The sequence below is a fragment of the Protopterus annectens genome, chromosome 9.part0 (assembly GCF_019279795.1).
Source record: "Protopterus annectens isolate FY-2018-M chromosome 9.part0, PAN1.0, whole genome shotgun sequence".
Lineage (NCBI taxonomy): Eukaryota > Metazoa > Chordata > Ceratodontiformes > Protopteridae > Protopterus > Protopterus annectens.
In genome coordinates, this window is record NC_056743.1 from 164,363,997 (window position 1) to 164,386,925 (window position 22,929).

The 22,929-nt window shown below is 45.2% G+C and overlaps 1 protein-coding gene across 1 annotated transcript in view; it reads right to left on the minus strand.

Annotated features, from left to right (window-relative positions):
* Positions 1 to 22,929, minus strand: part of LOC122810504 — a 947,661-nt gene that overhangs the window by 737,932 nt on the left and 186,800 nt on the right. Inside the window, exon 3 of the mRNA XM_044082086.1 lies at positions 5,512 to 5,829. Coding sequence (XP_043938021.1) covers positions 5,512 to 5,829 — 318 coding nt within the window. The remainder of the gene's footprint in view (positions 1 to 5,511; positions 5,830 to 22,929) is intronic.

Consider the following 22,929-nt stretch of genomic DNA (forward strand, 5'->3'; position numbering starts at 1 on the left):
AAAAACTGACAGAAAAGTAGTTAATAAAGCTACTCAGCCCAGCCAGCTCGAGACCACGTCCTTGCAGTTAAGCGGCAAACGAGATCTGGGGGACTGTTGGTGGTGCATCCTGGGATATAGTAAGCTCAGCCAATAAGAGACTTCGCTCTTTGGCATAAAGCGTGCAGTGGAGCCGAGGGATCGGCTCCGAACCCATCATTCAGAATGTAGGCGAGATAGGATCACATAACATCCAGGACTGCAACAGTGAATACACTCGAACATCTACATTTATGGTAAGTGTACACAACTGTACTATGTTCTTCGTGTTTCACTGTTGCAGTCATCACATTTGGGTAGATTCCCAAAGCTAAGGATGGGAGGAGGTAATTAAATAGCATTAGGACCACCTATAAAGCTCTGTAAGACTGCAGTGGCAAAGCCGGCTCTGGATATAGAAAAAATTGGCAAGTGGTAATGCTTGGTGAAGGTATGTACAGAACTCCAGGTAGCAGCTTCTAGAATGTCCCTGGTAGGGACACCTCTGAGAAAGGATACAGAGGTAGATGCAGCCCTGGTTGAATGTGGTCTTATCCCCTGTGGGGTAGGTTTCCCATGATACCTATAGCAGAAATGAATGCAATGGCCTATCCACTTAGAAATGGTTTGCTTTGAAATAGCTTTCCCCTCTGCCCCTGCATCAAATGCAACCAGCAGCTGTTCTGAATTCCTGAGAGGTTTAGTCCTGTCCAAGTAAAATCTAAGTTGTCTGTGCATGTCCAGGGAGTGCAGTATTCGTTCCCCTTTGTTCTGTGGATTAGAAAAGAAGGTTGGCAAATGGACTGATTTAAGGGCCACACTAGATACCACCTTGGGCATGAAGGAGGGATTGGTCCTGAGGGACACCCTGCCCGCATGAAAGATGATGAAAGGCTCCAGAGCCATGAGGGCCTGTAACTCCGACACCCTTCTTGCTGAAGTGATGGCTAGAAAGAAGGCTGTTTTCCAAGAAAGGAATTTCAACTCTGGACTTGCAACTGGCTCGAAGGGAGGTAGAGTGAGCTTTTCCAATACAAAGTTAAGGTCCCAGGCTGGAGTAGGGGCTCTCCTGGGTGGTCTTAAGTTTTTGACCCTCTGAGGAATTGTTTCAGCAGTGGATGAGAGAAGAGGGGTGGTTCTGTATTGTAATGGGCTGAAATGGCTTAGGCATGCATTTTAATGGAGGAAATGGAAAGGCCCTTGTGAAGCATCTCAGTGAAGTATTGAAGAATCTGAGGTAAATTGGGCACTGCTGTGCCCATCCCATGAGTCTGGCTCCAGGAACAGAATCTTTTCCATTCTTCAGCATAGGATTTTCAAGTACTAGGCCTCCAAAATGACATCCATCACTTGCTTACTGAGGGATGGGAATTGAGAGAACAGGTAATTAGCCAGGCTGCCAAGTTCACTGTTTGAAGCTGTGGGTACAGAATCTGGACCTCCTACTGAGACAGCAGAGCAGGGGTCTTAGACAGGTGCCATGGTGCCAGCAGTGACACTGCACAATAGGAGATACCAGTGTTGGCGTGGCCAGTCTGGTGCAATCAGTATTGTCCTTGGTTTGTCCTGTTTGATCTTTAGTACCTTGGAGAGGAGAGGCAGAGGGGGAAAGGCATAAACCAATAGGTTTTTCCAGGTGAAGGACAGGGCATCCACTTTCCAAGCTTGTTTGTGGGGAGTCCTTGTGCAGAATTTGCCCACCTGGTAGTTCTGGGGGGAGGCGAACAGGTCTATATCTGGGCTCCCCCATTTCATTCTCAACATGTTGAATATCCTTGGTTCCAGTTTCCACTCATGTGGCTCCATGAGATTTCTGCTTAGGTCGTCTGTCAGTGTATTCATCTTTCCTGGCAGAGAATGAGCCTGTAGGTGCACTTGGTAGCTCAAGGCTCTGTTCCAGAGCCACAGCTAGTCTACAGAGAGGGTATGAGTGGGTTTCCCCCCTGCTTATGTACCACATAACAGTGGTGTTGTTCATCTTTACCAATAATTGTCCTGGAAGAATGTGGTCCTTGAAGGCTGTCAGAGCATACTGTACAGCTAACATTTCTTTTTGATTGATATGCAGGTGCATTTGACTTGGGTTCCATTTGCCCTGAATGCACTGCTCTGCCAAGCGAGTCCCCCATGCATAGTCTGATGCGTCTGTTGTTAGGGTTTGGGCGGCAGGGGGGTAGATTGAATGGCAGTCCCTTGTTTTGGTGGCAGGCCTCTGCCCACCAAAGGAACTATCTGTAGACAAGGTATGATAGGAATCATGGATTCTAGATCCTGAGAATGCTGACACCATAGGCTTTTTAGATACCATTGTAGTTTCCTCATATGCAGTCTTGCATATGGAATTAGTAGAATGCAGGAGGCCATGAACCCCAGGGCTTGCATAATTTTCCTTGCAGATAGCTAGGTTTTTGTGGCCAGTAGTTTGAAGTAGGTTGTCAAACGAACTTTTTTCTCTGGCGTGCGGTAGGCCATCTGGGAAGTTGTATTCAAGCTTGCTCCCAGGAATACCATTTGTTGGCTGGGTACAAGATGTGACTTCTTTTCATTTATGGTGTACCCCTGAGAAGTTAGCTATTTCTTTACAAATATCAAATGATTTAATAGTATGTCCTGGTTTTCTGCCTGAATTAGACAATTGTCCCGGTATGGGTATATATGAATATTTCTTTGCCTGCAAAATGCAATGACTGGAGCTAGGCACTTTGTGAATACCCTGGGCGCAGTAGATCAGCCAAAGGGCAATGCAGAGAATTGATAGCCTGCTCTGAAGTGTAGGTATCTTCTGCAAGATTTCCTTATTGGGATGTATAGGGAGGCTTTTTTAAATCCAGTATTGCCATCCAGGCATCTTTGCTTAGCATGGGAAGCAGCTGATGAAGAGTTAGCATCTTGAATTTTGGGATTACCAAAAATGTGTTTAGGATAGACAGATCCAGGATAAGACGCCAGGAATTGTCTTTTCTCGGTACCAGGAAAAGTCTTGAGTAGAAAACTTGCCCCATTCTTCTTCTGGAACAGGATGAACAGCCCTGATGCTTAAGAGACAGAACTTCCTTTTGAGCCTCTGCCCACTGATTTGGGGGTAGGTTTGGCCAGCCGTTTGGGATTGGTAAGGAGTGGAAGTGGAATCTGTATCCTTGGGAAACTATATTTAAAACCCATTTGTCCTGGGTAATGAGTTCCCAATTTTTTGCATGCAGGGCAATCTTTCCCCCTAAAGGAACAGTCATCAGTTAAGCAGTGCTTGGAAGGTTTAAAGTTAAGTCACTGACACAGTTTACCATGGGGGGAGTCTTACTACTCCCTGCTTTGGAAGTGGGAGCCCTCCACTGCTTAGGCCTGTGAGTACCTTGGGTCTGAAGTCTGGGTGTTCTGCTGGGTCTGGATTTGGACTGAGAAGGCCTGGAAGAGGTGGGAAAGGACCAATTCTTACAGGGTCAATGCCTACTAAATCTGGGAGGTTGTATTTGCAGGAAATCTTTTAACAGTTTGCATAGATTTAGCTTTTTCCTCTATCTTTTTAAGAACATTTTGCTCTGTTGCCAAACAGGCGGTCTTGGTTTAAGGGAGCATCCATTAATTTAGCTTAAACATGATCTGGCAAAGATTGTTCCTTAAGACAAGCATGCATTCTAAGTACAAACCCAGTCACAGCAGCCCTGCAAGATGCCTCTAATGAATCAAAACCACATTGCAAAGTATGTTTTCCTACTTGTTCTGCAGAATGCATTAAATCCCGTAATTCTTTATTTTCAGCACAGTCAGGAATCAACATAATTTTCTGTTTAAGCAATCCAGTAATATGCTGCTGATACTTTAACATATGAAACTGGCAGTTTAAAGACCTAATGGCCAAAGTTGCATAAGTGTACACTCTTACCCCCATCTATCCAGTGCCCAGGAATCTCTATCAGAGAGGGTAGGATTTTTGGCAGTAGTAACCTTAATGCCCTCGGGTCCCTGTGAAATGGTCTCAGGATCCGCAGTAGAATTTTTAGAGAGGAACTTGTGAGAATCAGGAATCCTGTAATACCCATCAGGTTTTCTGGTAGCAGGAGGTAAAGTGTCAGGGGCCAGGCTAGATTCCGAGAAGGCATCATCTACAATGTCCAGTACAGGAGGGATAGCTAAAAGGCCTGTGTTGAGGCATGAGTAAGAATTCCCTAAGCCTCTTTTTGGAGTCAGAGTAATCCTGGCTTTCACAGCAGAAATGCTCCCTAAGAGTATGCAAGGTTTCACCAAAAGAGAAATCCTCTGGAGGGGAAGCAGAGGGAATGGAGTCCCCTGCATCAGAATCCTCATAGGTAGATAAGGGCAAATCCTGGTCATCAGAAAAAACAGAAATTTCAGAATCCTAATCAGAAGAATCGGAAGGAAAATCAGTCCTAGGTCTCTTAAAGGGGGAAGGGTGGCTTCCCCTGATTAGAGTAATAAGGTCCTCGGCCATTCTTATCATTTTTTAGGCATAGGGGCCTGCCCATGCGGTCTGGGCGTTGTTTTTTAGACATAGATAGAATTTGAGGCCTTGAAGAAGAAGATGGCGTCTGTTTAATATTCAAGTCAGTAGGCCTGAATACACTCTCAGAAGCCAGTGCCTGCACAGCAGCTCTGGACCCATCCAAGGTACAGACATCCGCAGGTTCCACAGTCGAAGAAGCATCTCGCGGCATACCGGACTCCGAGTGGGTCTCATTAGAGGCCATCGAATCTGAAGTAGCGGGTATCAGGGGCTGCGAAAGCGCCTCACTGCGTATTGGCGACTAGCTTAGGAGAAGCATCATCGGCAGCTCTGGACCTATGCAGCCTGTCTTTGTCTTTATCTTTGCGTTTTTTCAGAAAGTCAGTAGTCGGGTGGCTTACCAAAGCTATTTCTGGATAATTGAACAGAGTACCAAAACATTTGGATGCGAAACAGAACACACGAATAGTACGAGGTTTGAATAAGGCACAAAACCGACAGCGAGGTACGTCGTGGTCTGGGCCTAAGCAAGGACTGTAGTACGAATGAAAATCTTTATGAGGTATTTGCTTTCCACAAGAAATACAACTGTTAACTTTTACTGACATCAGTTTAGAGCAAGAAAAAGGATCCCCAATGGGGTACTTAGCTTAGCTGAAGACTTCGGATCTGAAAAAAACGAAAATTTCAGGAGTCGTCCCACCGGCACTTGCGAACTGCTTCTGCTTCGGGCACTGCACGGCAAGAAAGACTGATAAAATGGCGTTGGCTGCATGCTTTATACCCCTGACTACCGGACATCATGGAAGATAAGACAGCAACTGACGCAGGACCCAAGACTTTGATAATCAGGCCAACTGAGGGCTACTGCAGCAGATAACACTAATGTGATGACTGCAACAGTGAAACACGAACATCTAATGCCCTTCTCTTCATGCATTGCTGGGGGAGTGGGCAATCTAGTAAATTTCTTAATAACCTACATCTTTCTAAAATCTGACTTAATTTTGCAAAAAATAAAGATACTCTCTTACCTTTAACAATTAGTGATGCAGTAGCAAAGAATTCTTTGTCAAAAGATCGATGTTGTACTGCACAGACAAACGTTGCTTCCACATCGTCAGATGTGGCATGTGCAGTAACCTGTAGAGATCTACTGAATGTTCCATTGGGAAGCTTAATTGGGCTCATAAGACATTCATTTGTTGATAGTTCAGTGTCTTCCCCATGTTTTCTCCTGAACCACTTAATAAAAATCTCTTGTGGATAAAATCCCACTGCATCGCAAACCAGGCTTGCTTCATCGCCAACTTCAAGAATTTCTTGTGAAGACACTATCACAGAGGGTTGACCTGTAAAAAAAAAAAAATTATACATAATGGTATATTAATATTGAAAGTAAACAATCATGTAGCAATGTTAAAGCATTTATTTTTATCACCACACTGCCATGTATGCATATTCAGAAAGTACAGTTTTGTACCTACCATCAATGTAGATGTTCGAGTGTTCACACTGCTGCAGTCATCACACACGGGTTATCCTGCCGTCAGGCGGTCCCGCAGTAGGCCAGAGTTCCAAAGTCTTGGTCCGGCGTCGGTTGCTGTCGCTTCTTCCCTGACGTCAGTGCGCCAGGGGTATATAAGAGGCATCCAACGCCATTTTCTTCAGTTTTTCTTGCCCCAGATATCAGGTGCCCCCCAGTAGGTGGTCACTACATATTGCCAATAAAACATGTAAAGAAAATACGAAGAATACCTTCAGCTACAAGCAAATACACCACAAAGGTTGTATCCGATAGAAAGGTATAGAAAGGTTCAGCTAGGTCAGAGGGGATGGAGGGAGGGTAACCTGGACTGCAGCAGTGTGAACACTCGAACATCTACATTTATGGTAGGTACAAAACTGTACTATGTTCATCGTGTTACACTGCTGCAGTCATCACACTTGGGTTGAATCCCAAAGCTAAGGATGGGTGGTGGAGTTAAACAGGGTTTGAAGAAGCTAGTAGGCCCTGCAGAACTGCAGTGGCAAAGCCAGCTCTAGTCTTAGAGTATAGAGGTAAGTGATAGTGTTTGGTGAAGGTGTGCACTGAACTCAAAGTTGCAGCTTCCAGAATATCCTTGGTTGGTACCCCCCTGAGAAAGGCTATTGATGTAGCTGTAGCCCTGGTGGAGTGGTACTTAATGCTAGCAGGTACCGGTTTCCCATGATGTGTGTAGCAGAAACATATACAATGTCCTATCCATTTTGAAATGGTCTGTTTTGAGATAGCTTTTCCTTGTGATCCTGCAGCATAGGATACAAAGAGCTGGTCAGATTTTCTGAAAGCCTTAGTTTTATCCAAGTAGTAACGTAATTGCCTGTGAATGTCCAAAGAGTGCAGGAGTCTTTCTCCTTTGTTCTGGGGGTTTGGGAAAAAGGTGGGTAAATGAATGGTTTGGTTTAGGGCCACACTGGATACCACCTTTGGCATAAAGGAAGGGTTAGTTTGTAGAGCGACTCTGTCTTGATGAAAAATGAGGAAAGGCTCCACTGCCATTAGTGCCTGTAGCTCTGAGACTCTTCTAGCTGAAGTTATTGCTAGCAGCAGGGCAGTTTTCCATGACAGAAACTTTAAATCAGCTGAAAAAGCTGGTTAAAAGGGCGGCAGTGTAAGCTTTTCCAGAACAAAGTTGAGATCCCAAGTAGGTGTTGGTGCTCTCCTGGGCGGTCTTATGTTCTTAGCCCCTCTGAGGTACTGTCTTAGGAGTGGATGTGAAAATAAAGGAGGATCCGTGTTGTAATGAGCTGAAATTGCTGAGGCGTGCATCTTAATAGATGAAAAGGACAGTCCTTTGTGCAACATCTCAGTTAAATAGTGTAGAATCTGAGGAATGTTTGGATCAAGGGGATTTTGGCCTTTTGCCTGGTTCCAGGCTCAAAATCTTTTCCATTTGTCTGAATAAGTTTTCCTGCTGCTGGGCCTCCTGACCTCCAGAATGACATCCATAACAGCTTTGGATAGAGATGTTGGCTGGTTGTTTAGGTAATTTGCCATGCAGCAAGGTTTAAAGTCTTGAGCTGGCTGTGTAGAATCTGATTGTCTCGCTGGGTGAGCGGGTGAGGAATTTGTGGTAAAATCCATGGTGGGCCGTGGGCCATGTTCCTTAGAATTGGATACCAGTGCTGGCGTGGCCAGTCTGGTGCAATGAGTATCATTTGTGGCCTCTCTAATCTGACTTTCAGCAGTACCTTTCTAGAAGAGGCAGTGGAGGAAAGGCATACACTGTTAATATTTTCCAACTGAATGAGAGGGCGTCCACTTTCCAAGCTTGTGGATGGAATGTCCTTGTACAAAATTTTTGAAGTTGGTAGTTTTGGGGGTTGGCAAACAGATCTATGTCTGGGCATCCCCATTTTTGAGTTATTGCAAATACTTGTGGATCTAGTTTCCACTCGTGGGGATCCATGATGTTTCTGCTTAGGTCATCTGCCAATGTGTTTTTCTTTCCTGGCAGGAATTGTGCTTGTAATTGAACTTGGTAAGACAGTGCTGTGTTCCACAAGGTAATTGCTTGCCTGCATAGAGGGTAGGAATGTGTGCCCGCTTGCCTGCATAGAGGGTAGGAATGTGTGCCCCCTTGCCTGTTTATGTACCACATTACTGTGGTATTGTCTGTCTTTATTAGCAGCTGTCCTGGATGTAAGAGGTCCTTGAAAGCTGTTAGGGCATTCTGTACAGCTAGCATTTCTTTTTGATTGATATGCAGATGCCTTTGATCTGTAGTCCATTTGCCCTGAATGCACTGTCCTGCCATGTGTGCTCCCCAGGCATAGTCCGATGCATCTGTTGTTATAGTTTGCCTGGCTGTGGGTAAGGTAAAAGGCTGACCCTTGTTGAGGTGACATGCCTGTGCCCACCATAGAAACTCCTGTTGAAGGCAGGGAATGAGTGGTATCATTGTTTCCAAGCTGTGGCTGTGTTGAGTCCATAGGCTTTTCAGGTACCATTGTAATTTCCTCATGTGCAATTTTGCAAATGGTATTAGTGGTATGCAAGATGCCATGAATCCCAAGGCCTGCAGAATTTTTCTTGCAGGGAGTTAGGTCTCTGTTGCCATTATTTTGAAGTATTGAGTCAGCTGTTGTTGCTTGTCTGGCATGAGATAAGCCATCTGGGCCGTTGTATTCAAGCTGGCACCCAGGAATATTATGTTCTGTGAAGGCACTAGTTTTGATTTCTTTTCGTTTACTGTGTACCCTAGGCAACTTAAAAGGTGTTTGACAAACGCCAGATGCTTTAAAAGAATGTCCTTGCTTTCTGCTTGAATAAGGAAGTTGTCCAGGTATGGGTATATTTGAATTCCTCTTTGTCTGCAGTATGCAATTACTGGTGCCAGGCATTTTGTGAAGACCCTGGGAGCAGTAGATAAGCCAAAGGGCAGTGCAGAGAATTGATAATGGGTTGAACCTGCAATAAAACAGAGGTATCTTCTGCAATTTTGTCTGATAGGGACATGCAGGTATGCCTCCTTGAGATCCAACGTTACTAGCCAAGCCTTCTTGCCCAGCATGGGAAAAAGCTGCTGTAGTGTTAGCATCTTGAATTTGGGTACTTGCAGATAAGTGTTCAGAAATGAAAGGTCCAGAATGGGTCTCCAGGCTTTGTCCTTTCTGGGGACTAGAAAGAGTCTTGAGTAAAATCCTTGTCCTTGCTCCTGTGTAGGTACCTGTTGAATGGCTCTCATGACCATGAGAGCTGCAATTTGTTTTTGTGCCTCTGCCCATTGATTTGGTGGCAGGTTTGGCATTCCTTTTATCCTTGGCAAGGTGTGAAAGTGGAATCTGTATCCTTGTGAGACAATGTTTAGGACCCATTTGTCTTTTGTGATGATGTGCCAGTTGTCTGCAAAAAGTGCTAATTTTCCTCCCAAGGGAGCTGCCAAGAGAGATTTGCTTGGCAGTTTGAGGGTTAAGTCATGTGACTGACCTCTGCCCCTTGGGTGTCTGTATTTGCCCCTCTGTGGTCTGTCTGAAGCTGGAAAGGACCAGTTTTTTGTTGGCCAATTTCTGCTGAAACGAGGGGGTTGAACCTGTAAAAAATCTTTGACCGTCTGCATAGATTTTGCCTTATCCTCCATTTTTTTAAAACCTCTTCTGCTTTGACACCAAATAAGACATCCTGCTGTAAAGGTGCATCCAATAATTTTGCTTTAACACGATCAGGCAGGGTTTGTTCTTTTAACCAAGCATGTCTACGTATGACAGACCCAGTCACAGCTGCTCTACAGGAAGCTTCCAATTAATCAAATCCACATTGTAAAGTATGTTTGCCCACCTGTTCAGCTGCATGCAACAGATCCTGCATTTCCTTGAATTCAGACTGTTCAGAATGTGTGCTCATTTTTTGTTTTAATTGAGACATTAGGAATTGCTGATATTTCAGCATGTGAAACTGGCAATTTAATGCTCTCATAGCTAGAGTAGCTGAGGTGTATACCTTCTTTCCCCATCTATCTAGTGCTCTGGAATCCCTTTCAGAGGGTACAGTATTTTTAGCCATAGAAGCCTTAGCCCCTTTGGAACCCTGGAAATTTGTTTCTGGGTCAGCAATAGGGCTTCTATAAAGGTATTTGTGTGAGTCAGGTATCAGTCTGGTTTGGCTGGAGCAGGAGGTAGAGAGTCTGGATTTAGACGAGAATCTAAGTAGACATCATCCACAATGTCTAAAACTGGAGGGATAGCAAGTGGGTCTGTGCTGGGGTAGTAAAAGGAACTCTTGGAGCCTTTTCTTAGAATCAGAGTAATCCTGGCCTTCCCAGTGGAAATGTTCCCTCATGGTATGTAAAGTTTCCCCAAAGGAGTAGTCTTCAGGGGGAGATGCTGAGGGAATAGACTCTTCAGCATCAGAATTTTCATAAGGGGGAAAAGAGTAATCCTGTTCCTCAGAAGAATCTGAGGAAATTGAAACCTGTTCAGAGGAAGCATAATCCTCCTCTTGTCTTAGCCTTTTATATGGAGGGGGATGGGAACCCCTGATTAGGGTAATCAAATCTTCAGCCATCTTAAGCATCTGTTTCTTAGGCATGGGGCCTTGAACTGGAGACTGATGTGCAGTCTTTTTAGGTTTTAATGGAGTTTTAAGCTTAGCATAAGATTTAATGGTGAGTGTAGTCGGTCTGAAGACACCTTCTGCAACCGAAGGCGTTTCTACTGCACCAGAATCTCCTTCTGCTCTGGAGTCGGAAGGGCCTAATGAAGATGGCTGCGACGGCCTAGTACTCTCTGCTTGTGAATCCAAAGCTGTCTGGGGTTCTAATTCTGTGGTCGTCAGGGGCTGCATAGGTGCCTCACTGAAAACCCGAGAACTGGCGACAGGCCCAGCAGGGGCCTCGGAGTCTGGCTTGGTTCTAGGCTGCCTGCCCTTATCCTTGCATTTTTTATGCATGCCGGTCGTCGGCTGCTCCGACGGCATGGTATAATTAAATTTCCTACCAAAGTAATGTCGGGCGAAATCAAACCGATGTTTGATAGTTCGTTTATTAAACCTAGCACAAAACCGACAACCTGTGACGTCGTGGTCGGGGCCCAGGCAAGGAATGCAATAAGAATGGAAGTCCTTATGAGGTATTTGCTTCCCACAAGAAATACAATTGTTAACTTTTTCTGACATCGGACTGAGGTAAGAAAAGGTTCCCCAATGGGGTACTTAGCTTTATTGAAGACTTCAGACTGAAATTCGATTTGAAAATCTCAGGTGTCGGCCGACCGGCACTTGCGAACTGCTTCTGCTTCGGGCACCGCACAGCAAGAAAGACTGAAGAAAATGGCATTGGATGCCTCTTATATACCCCTGGCGCACTGACGTCAGGGAAGAAGCGACAGCAACCAACGCCGGACCAAGACTTTGGAACTCTGGCCGACTGCGGGACCGCCTGACGGCAGGATAACCCAAGTGTGATGACTGCAGCAGTGTAACACGATGAACATCTGTACTTTTCCATACTGTACACCTGTATGAGTGTGTGTGTGTGTGTGTGTGTGTGGGTACTGCATACCACTGGACAAGATGTCTTACACTGTGTGTGTGTGTTTGAGAGGGGGGCTGTTGCTATTTAGTTATCACATGTGAGCCAAAGCCAAGACTGATATACATCGGTATGGACCTTCTCATTACAAGACATCTGTAAAATCTGGGGGCCAGTCAATTTTTCAGCTGGGAGTGATACAAATAACGTATCTTGCCAGTTCAACAAAATACTGATTATTCAGAAAAGAAACAAAAAACTGATTATCACAGCAGCAGGCATGCAGTGGGGAACAACCCACTGCATTGAAGACTAGGAAAGCATCACCCCCAACAAAAATGCTGTTTGAAAGTGCTTTGTTATCAGAAATGTGTTAAAACACAACTAATCAAGATCTAACGAAACCTAGTCTAGGACAGCATATATTCTATTTACCTAGTTTTCTCTTTGGGATTTTTTTTAAGTGTTAGAAAAAAAAACATCATGAATATACCAAATTACTAAAATCTTTCAAAAATCTTTAAAGTTTTGGGCTCTCACTGCAGAACCGTTTCCTGTTCTCACTGCAGAACTGGTTCCAAGAACCACCTTCTTGATTATCAGGTGACTGCCCATTTGAGCCAGGGTCCCATTTTCAACTCCTCAGAATGGGAAACTCTTAGTGTAACAGTCAGGGAACGTGAGCAGAGATAACAGCATCCCAGCCCTGCACCATCCTGAAACATACAGAGGGCTGTTTTGGATTCACTACCTAAAACTTAGGGTAATGCTACTCAATGCCAGAAGTCTAAACCTCAAAATGCATGCACTCAAGGCACTCCTCAGTATGGAGGAAATCGATATATGTGCAATAACGGTTTATGGCTCCAGAGAGCACCCCAGCACTACCAGGCTACAACTCATACCATACATTTCGGCTACAAAACCTGGACCAAAATAAAAAAGGCGGGGGCGTATCAATATTCATCAAGGATACCCACACCTCCAGTTTAGTGGCACAGCACGATGCTTCAGAGATCATCCACATGCAACTAACAATGGGCAGAACTGCAATTCAAATTATATCTTGCTACAGATCACCCACCATGTCCCAGAACCGCCATTCCACATTTCTGGAAATGCTGGGAACCAAAAGGTCCTACCAAACACCCTGATATTGATTGATTTCAATTACCCAAAGATCAACTGGGAGAAAGTACAGTTTTGTACCTACCATAAATGTAGATGTCCGATAGATATGCAACTGCAGTCCTTACATATGGGTTGTCCTGCCTCAGGCAGCCCTCGGTCGGCCGGATTCCAAAGTCTGGGTCCGACGTCGGCTGATGTCGCCTCCTCCCCGACGTCAGAGCGGCTGGGGTATAAAAGCATCAGCCGACGCCATCTTCCTCAGTGTTTCTTGCCCCAGATGCCAGGTGCCCTCCAAGGAAGGCTAAAATTAGAACTGGATAAAAAAAATTTCAGACATACACAATAGCAATAAACAGATACACCATAACAGATATCCCCAGCCAAGTATAAAAGGAGGAAAGTGGACCCAATGCACAGAGGGGAAGGAGGGAGGGAAAACCTGACTGCAGTTGCATATCTACCGGACATCTACATTTATGGTAGGTACAAAACTATACTATGTCCTTCAAGAATGCAACTGCAGTCCTTACTTATGGGTTGAATACCATAGCCAAGCTGGGGGTGGTAGGCTCTAAGATAAGGATGGTGTAGCTAAAATGCCCTGCAGGACTGCCGAAGCAAAGCCTGCTCGGGATCTGGAATATAAAGGGAGGTTGTAGTGCTTGGAAAATGTATGCACAGAGCTCCATGTAGCAGCTTCTAGAATGTCCTTTGTAGCCACCCCTCTTAGGAAGGCTGTGGAGGTGGCTGTAGCTCTGGTGGAGTGTGGTCTGACATTGGCTGGCACACCCTTTCCATGGAAGGAATAACAGAATCTGATGCACTGTCCAATCCATTTTGAATGTTTGGAAATTGCTTTTCCTTGTACTCCAGGAGCGTAAGCTAAAAATAGTTGGTCAGACTTTCTGTTGGCCTTTGTTCTGTCCAAGTAGTAGCGTACTTGTCTGTGAATGTCCAAAGTGTGCAGCAGCTTTTCCCCTTTATTTTGAGGATTGGGGAAGAAAGTAGGCAGGTGAATTGCTTGATTTAGAGACACCCTGGATATCACTTTTGGCATAAAAGAAGGATTGGTTCTTAAAGAAACCCTGTCCTGATGGAAAATGAGGAATGGAGGTACTGCCATGAGGGCCTGTATCTCCGAAACTCTTCTTGCTGAGGTTATTGCCAACAGGAAAACTGTTTTCCAGGAAAGAAATTGCAATTCTGCAGATGCTGCTGGTTTAAAGGGAGGAAGAGTTAATTTTTCCAACACGAAATTGAGGTCCCATGCAGGCACTGGTGGTTTTCTGGGAGGTTTGATATTCTTTACCCCCTCTTAGAAATTGTCTTAGCAAAGGATGTGAGAACACAGGAGGATCAGTGTTGTATCTTGCTGAAATTGCTGAAGCGTGTATTTTTATGGAAGAATAGGAAAGTCCATTATGCAGCATGTCTGCCAAGTATTCCAATATCTGTGGGATGTTCATTACTGATGCATCCTGTCCCTTGTTGGTATTCCAGATGCTGAATCTCTTCCATTTGGCTGAATAAGCTTTTCTGGTGGAAGGTCTGCGCACCTCTAATAATATCTGTTGAACTTTCTTGGAGAGAGATATGGGGAGAAATCATGGGACCCTCCAAGCTGTCAGCTGCAGAGTTTGCAGGTTGGGATGAACCGTCCTGTAATTGTGCTGAGTCAAGAGTGGAACAAACTGGGATTGTAGCTGTATGTTCAGTTTCTGGGATTTTTCCCAAAGAGTCATTGTTAGTCTGCAAAGGGGGTAAGAATGAGTACCTCCCTGCTGGTTTATGTACCACATAACAGTGGTGTTGTCTGTCTTTATTAGTAGATGACCTTGCTGAAGATATTTTCCGAAGGCCTCGATTGCATGCATTACTGCTAACATCTCTTTTTGATTGATGTGCAGATGTACTTCCTGGGGAGTCCATTGCCCTTGAATACATCTGTCCTCCATGTGCGCCCCCCATCCATGGTCTGAGGCGTCTGTTGTAATGGTTTGGCTTGTTTGAGGCTTGTTGAAAGGCATACCTTTGTTTAACTGGCTTGCTTGGGCCCACCACAAAAATTCTCTTTGTAGACATGGGATGAGTGGGATAATTGCTTCTAAGTTGTGGTTGTGTTGAGACCATAAACTTTTTAGGTACCATTGTAGTTTTCTCATGTGTAGTCTTGCCAGTGGAATCAGTAGAATGCAAGATGCCATGAAACCCAGGGTCTGCAGGATTTTCCTTGCAGTCATCTGGGTGAGCTTTGCTAGGCTTTTGAAGTAATGTGGTAGTTCTTGCTTCTCTTCTGTGAGGTAAGCCATTTGAGATTCTGTGTCTAGTTTGGCTCCTAGAAAAGTTATTTGTTGGGATAGCAGTAGTCTTGATTTTTGTAAGTTGACTGTGTATCCCAAAGCCTGTAGTAAGTGAATGACATAATTCAAGTTTTTTGTCAAGGCTTGCTTGCTGTCCGCTTGTATAAGGCAGTCGTCCAGGTAAGGGTATATTTGTATCCCCTGGAGTCTGCAATGTGCAATTACTGATGCCAGGCATTTCGTGAATACTCTGGGCACAGTAGATAAGCCAAAAGGCAATGCTGAGAATTGATAATGCTCTGACCCTGCAAGAAATCTGAGGTATCTTCTGCAACTGTGTCTGATTGGGACATGCAGGTATGCCTCCTTGAGGTCCAGAGTAACCAGCCAAGACCCCTTGCCCAGCATGGGAAGGAGTTGCTGTAGTGTCAGCATTTTGAATTTTGGTACAATGAGAAAAGTGTTGTAGAGCGGACAAGTCCAGTATAGGTCTCCATTGCTTTTCTTTTCTTGGAACAAGGAACAGTCTTGAGTAAAATCCCTGGCCTTGTTCCTGAGGAGGAACCTTTTCTATTGCTTTGATTTGTCTCAGCTTTGAAATTTGTTCGAATGCCTCTGCCCTTTGATTTTGTGGCAGGTTTGGCATGCCTTGTCTTGTTGGTAAAGTATGGAAGTGGAACCTGTAGCCTTGGTCCATTATGTCCAGAATCCATTTGTCCTTTGTTAAAATGTGCCAGTTTTTTGAAAATAAGGATAATTTTCCGCCTAAAGGTGCTTCTCTTTGAGCCTTGGTCGGCGGTGTCAAAGGCAAGTCATTGCGATTGTCCCTGTGGGGCAGGGGAAGTCCCCGCGCCACCTCTCTGATTAGTCAGTTGCCATTGACGTCCCCTGTAGGAGCCTCTATATTGCCCTCTTCCTTGGGCACGCCTGTTTTTCCCCTTTGAAACTTGTCAGTGTCCGGAAAGGACAAGTTCTTAGAAGGCCAATTCCTGCTGAACCTAGGAGGCTGAACCTGGAGGAAATCCTTGACTGTTTGCACTGATTTAGCCTTTTCCTCAATTGATTTCAACACATCCTGAGCATTAGTACCAAATAGCTTGTGCTTTTCCAGAGGTGCATCTAGAAGCTTTGCTTTAACATGATCTGGTAATGGCTGTTCTTTTAACCATGCATGTCTATGTATGACGGCCCCTGTCATAGCTGCCCTACATGAAGCTTCCAATGCATCATATCCACAATGAAGAAAATTATTGCTAACCTGCTGTGTGTTGTGAACCACATCCTGCAAGGCCTTTCTATCTAAAGGCTCAGGAGAGGCTAACTTTTTCTGCAAATCATCCATCAAGAAATCCTGATACTGAAACATATGAAAAGGGCAACTGAGGGCTCTCATAGCCAGTGTGGTTGAGGTATAAAACTTTTTTGCCCCACCTCTCCAGGGACCTAGCTTCCCTGTCTGAGGGCAAAGGATTCTTGGTCGTGGATGTTGTCACCCCTTTGGGCCCCTGGGAAATTGTTTCTAGATCAACAGCATGGGCCTTAAAGAAATGTTTGTGAGTTTCAGGAACCCTGTAGTATCTGTCCGGCTTGACAGGAGTAGGTGGGAGAGAATTAGGAGAAGCACTCAAATCTGAGTACACATCATCCAGAACATCTAGCACTGGAGGGATAGCTAAAGGCCTGTGTTGGGGTAACTTAAGGAAGGTACGAAGCAGTTTCCTGGAATCGGAGAATTCCTGGCCTTGCCACTGAAAGTGCTCCCTCATGGAGTGAAGAACTTCCCCAAAAGAAATATCCTCAGGAGGAGAGGCAGAGGGGATAGAATCCTCCGCATCTGAATCCTCGTAGGCCTGGAAGGACTCTTCCTGGCTATCTGAGTGATCAGAGTCACCAGAGGCTTCATCTGAAGAAAGGGTGTCTGTATGCTCAACCCTGGGCCTTTTGTCAGAAGGTGGCTGAAATCCTCTGTCAGGATGGGCCTGTGAGCCTCTAATTAAAGAAATTAAATCTGCAGCTAAAGACATGATTTGTTTATCAGTAGTGGGCTGAGGCAGAGCTTTAGGAGGGTGAGACTTAGCCTGGCTAGCAGCCTTAGCACATGTGTAGGCCTTGATAGACATAGACATAGGGGGCCTAGCTGCCCCACGTGCTGGAGTAACCTTGTCCACTGGTATGGTCTCCGGTAAATCTTGGGCTTCAGAATCTGGAGGAAAATCAACCACTGGCACCGGCGCAGGCTCCGAGGCCGGAGTGATCTGTAAAGCGGTGTCGTCGGTCCGGAGCGGTGGAACAACCGCCTCAGAAGAGACTGATGCACTCGCGGTAATTTTTGGCGTGGTGTCGGTGGAAGTCGCGGGCCGAGGATGTCGGTCCCGGTCCTTCCGTTTTTTGGAAATATGAGGTGTCGGTTGTTCCGACGGCATGGTATAGCAGAATTTGTCGCCAAAAAAGTCTTCAGCAAACTCTGCCCGGCCCCCGAGGGTGCGCTTATTGAAGCAAGCACAGGCAGCACAGGCCGAGACGTCGTGGTTTGGGCCAAGGCAGGGGAGGCAGTAAGAATGGAAATCCTTATGAGGTATTTGTTTACCACAAGACAAATAGTTATTAACTTTTTCAGTTTTTTCTGACATCGGCTGAGGCAAGAAAAAGATCCCCAACGGGGTACTTAGCTTTTTTGATGACTTCGGATACGAAAAACACAGGAGCTGACCGACCGGCACTTGCGAACTGCTTCTGCTTCGGGCACCGCGCGGCAAGTAAGACTGAAGAAGATGGCGTCGGCTGATGCTTTTATACCCCAGCCGCTCTGACGTCGGGGAGGAGGCGACATCAGCCGACGTCGGACCCAGACTTTGGAATCCAGCCGACCGAGGGCTGCCTGAGGCAGGACAACCCATTTGTAAGAACTGCAGTTGCATTCTTGAAGGACATCTACTCAAGTATTAACTCCCTTGCCCAACATTTCCTAGAATTTATAAACTCAAACGCCCTGGATTAACTGGTCAACACCCCCACCAGAGGTGACAACATATTGGACCTGGTCATCACCAACATGGGCGACCGGTGTCCCACACCGGAGGTCAACCCCTCGCGGGTTAGATCTGACCATAAACTAATCACTCTGGTTATCCACATTCCGCCCACACCCCCAGTCAAAGAATCCACCGTGAAAAACTTTTCAAAAGCAAACTTCATGTTACTTAAGACCAAGGTGGAAAGTTTCAAATCCCCCATACTAAAGGATAACACTGCCCAAGCTGCAAAATCCTTTACTAATGCACTCTACAGGCACCTACAAGAATGCATGGATCGTGCTATGCCAAGCAAAACCAAGACTCACTCCTCCAAGAAAAGGAAACCAGTCTGGTGGACCCCTGCCATAAACAAGCTATACAAAAGGAGGAGGAAACTAGTACAGAAAAAGAGTAAAATCCCAAGAGGGGAAGGCATCCCTGATCAGTATCAGCAAGAAACTATGATGCCTCATAAAATCATCCAAGGCTAGCTTCGAAAGAAAAATTGCCAAGGACTCCAAAGATAACCACAAAACATACTTTAGCTAGGTCAAGAATCTAAGTGGCAATTCCCAGATCTGCTTGGATTAGTACAGAATGGCATAAAATACACTGAACTGACCAATACTGCCAACATCCTGGCAGACAGGTTCAGTGCAAACTTCACCCCCCTCTCACCCCCAAAAGGGCCCATAACCATACCAGTAGAATGTAGTGCCCCTGAAATCACAGGCACTCAGGTTAAAACAGCCCTCTCCAAAGCCCAAAACACAGCATCAATGGGACCGGACGGTGTCCTAGGCTGCATCCTACATGAGCTCAAAGATGAACTAACACCTCACCTAAACACACGGTTAAAACTCAGCCGTTCCACAGGCTACGTGCCCATAGACTGGTGCACAGCAACGGTTATTCCACTCCACAAAGGTGGAGCCACAACAGACCCCGGGAACTATCGCCCTATAAGCCTGACTAGCTTGGTCTGCAAGGCTATGGAGTGCATCATCATGGGTCGCTTTAACAGAGAAATTGGGAACCTCCAAACACTGGACCCTACCCAGTTTGGCTTTGTTAAGGGCAGATCATGCCTCCTAAACCTGGTGGATTTCTTTGGGACAGTTACCAATGCTATAGATGAGGGAAAGGTGGTACACACAGCCTACCTAGACCTCACAAATGCCTTCAACACCATTACCAATTCTGGTATTACAGACAAGTTCACCAGCCTGAACATAAACCCCTGTGTCATGAGATGGGTTTCCAACTGGCTCACAGACAGAACCCACATAAGAGCTGTGGGAGCTAAGTCTGACTCTAAACCAGTTACAAGTGGCATTCCCAAGGGCTCAGTCCTAGGACCCCTCCTGTTCGGCATATACTTCTCAGAGGTACAGGCAAGCACAGGAGGACTATGGCTGAGCAAGTCTGCAACGACTGCAAACTAGGGGCTATAATTGATTCTCCAGCTGACACAGACATCCTCCAAAAGGGCCTCATTGAGACAGATACCTGGTGTCAAAACCATGGCCTCAAACTTAATGCCAAATAGTGCATAGTCATTCCCTTTGGAAAAAACAAAGTACCCACAAATTACCACATAGGTGGTAGCCCCCTAAATATGGAAGACGAAATAAGGGATCTTGGGACCCAAGTAGATAGTAATCTCTCCTTTGATAATCGCATTGCCAAAGTGGTTAGAAAATCTATGTGGCCCACCTAATCACAAAAGGGTTTGCATCCAGATCAAGAGAGATCATTGTGCCCCTCTACGCATCACTCATCAGACCCATCATAGAGTACAACGCCCCATTTGGGATGTACTTTACCAGACACCTGCAACAGCTGGAAAGAACACAGAAGTACCTCACGAAGAGGATCACTGGCCTCAAACAGATGCCCTATGCAGCTCGACTGAAGAAACTCCAGCTATACTCTGTTTGCAAACCGTCTGCTCAGAGGTGATCGCTGCCTGACATACAAGGCCATGTCTAACCCAGAATTGATGGACATGCTCCACCTAAAGAAAACCATATCCCCTCGAACCACACGCTCTAGGGATCTAAACCTCACCACAACAATAAATTGGAAGTACTGGAGGGATAGATTCCTGTCTCAGAGATTTCCCATGCTCTGGAACAAGATTCCAATCTACATTAGGCAGAGCTCCTCACTAACACTCTTCAAGAGAAACCTTGACGAGTGGATGGGAAACAGGAAGTTTACCCCGGGGATCAATTCAGTGGCTCTGCTGGACAGAGGCACAGGGAACTAATCTAAGGGGGCGGCGAAAGCCAACACATTCCGGCTAGGCTTATAAATGCCTTTGGACAGATAGCCTAGTACCTACCTATGAACCTATAAAGTTCTACCCAATTCAACATATGCATTACATATGCGCATTCCTATGGACTACTGTCACTGGTTTCCACCAATCACAAGTAGTCCTTTGTCTGAATCCCCACCCCTCCCACAGGATAAGAGAGCTAGCAAAAATGACACTTCTTTCAATACCCATGCTGTGTGGATCACTATTCTTCCATATCATGAAGCTGGCACAAATTAGAGAAATCTGAAAGACAAACAAATTAAACACTCGTTTATTTTATAATTAACTGGAAGACAAAACTTTTGCATTTGTGATACTAATGTGTTTTCTTTTATATTAATTGATATCCCACATTTGCTTACATAAAACGAGAAACAAAAAATGACTTGTTGGTTGTTCTTAAAATGGCTTCAAACACCTTACAGCAAATCTGGTAGACAGACAGTAAATCTCAAGTTTAAAAGGCAAAAAAGTTGTAATTTCGTGCAAAGAGACTCATGCCGCTGTATTTTGTTTGCTGAGTTCCTGCAAATACTATTTAAGATATCAATTACTGTTAAAAACATATTCAGAATAGTATAAAAATACAAAAAAGCCCTTGAGCACAAGAGAACAGCACTCAATGTTTGTTGTGCTGGCAACCAAGGTGCAAGAAACACAGCTGGTAACTAGTAGGTCACCAGGCAGGCTCATGTGTTTAAATCAGGGCAAGGTTTGTGCAAATAAAAAGTTGACCACGTTAAGCATGAACAAAGGAAACATAGGACCAGCTGAGGTCAGCCATATGAAATGCAACTACTCAAGCCACGATCTTCAGAACCACAATCAAATGTATTGGACATTGAATAAATTGACAGTTGACACACTTTGTAATGGAAGTGATTACTGCCTACAGCAAAGTGGAGAAACCTCCAGTGTTGATCCAAAGTGCTGATGTGTCAAAAAGGCATCAGTTACTGCCAGTGACACCAAACACATTGCCAGAAGCAGCAATGGGGTCGGCGTTCATAAAGAAATGAATCAGATCAGCAGGTACACGTCACCGAGGTCCAGAATGGGATGGAAACTGTTATTTCCACTATGTTCTAGCTCTGAAGGGGAGCTAACACTCCCTATGACCCATTTCAGGAACAGGGTCTACACCTAGCTTAACAGCTCCACTGAAGCAGACTTTGGGCTCTTTTTTAGAGAGTACTTTTGAGCTCCAGTATGTGTCTAAGTTGATCGTGTCAGAGACCTACTGATCTTTTGTGACAGTGCTCCAAGCCAAAGTGAGCTGACAGAATACCACTCTCCACCAAAAGTAGTTACAGATGACAGTCAGGATTGTTGTGGCAGAGACAGTGATGTTGTCTTCTTGGGAGACTTGACTGATATCGGGGGGATACTCAGGTAACGCATAAATACCTCCCTCTTTTTAGACTGGCTTGGTCTAGGAAAACAAAAGGAGGAGGGAAATTTAGGAGTATTATAAAGGTCCCCTAGAGTGATACTAGTATACTTCCTCTTCAGGAGACCCACAACCAGATCTTGGTAAGACAAGCCCATGAGTCTCCCCCTAATCCTTCAAATGGAACTCTGCCCTCTAGATATTGTTCTCAGGTTCTTCATTGATACAGCACTACCTGAACACCTTCCTGTGCAAATATATGCCACAAATTGCACCTTTTGCCACAGGATACACAAACCTGATGCTACAGATGGGCAAACTGAAAGTCCCCTCAGAAGCTGTAGCCAGGGTCTGTATGACATCTACCTTAGGGTCAAATTCAGGAAGTTCTCCAACAGTCTATTAGTGTATACACTCTTACCACACCTACGAAAAGCTTTTGAATCTTTATGTGAAAGCAGAGTGGCAAAATGCTGTGGTCTCTTGGTCCTATGACAGACCAAAGGCAACAAAAGTACAGTTTTGTACCTACCATAAATGTAGATGTTCGAGTGTTCACATTGCTGCAGTCATTACACTTGGGTTATCCTGCCGTCAGGCGGTCCCTCCGTTGGCCAGAGTTCCAAAGTCTTGGTCCGGCGTTGGTTGCTGTCGCTTCTTCCCTGACATCAGTGCGCCAGGGGTATATAAGATGCATCTGATGCCATTTTCTTCAGTTTTTCTTGCCCCAGATGTCAGGTGCCCCCAAGTAGGTAGGCAATACATATCACTAATAAAAAATATATATATAAAATAAAAACAATACCTTCAGTTACAAGCAAATACACCACAAAGGTTGTATAGGATAGACAAGTCCAGCTAGTTCAGAGGGGATGGAGGAAGGGTAACCTGGACTGCAGCTGTGTGAACACTCGAACATCTACATTTATGTAAGGTACAAAACTGTACTATGTTCATCGTGTTACACTGCTGCAGTCATTACACTTGGGTAGAATCCCAAAGCTAAGGTTGGGTGGCTGGTCTATAAGGAGTTAGGATGGCTACGAGGCCCTGCAGAACTGCAGTGGCAAATCCTGCTCTGGATTTAGAGTAAAGAGGCAGGTGGTTGGTAAAGGTGTGCATTGAACTCCAAGTTGCAGCCTCCAAAATTTCCTTGGTAGGTACTCCTCTGAGAAAGGCTGTTGAAGTGGCTGTTGCCCTGGTGGAATGTGGCCTAAAGTTATTTGGGACTGACTTTCCATGCTGTGTGTAGCAGTAATGAATAGTGTCCTATCCATTTGG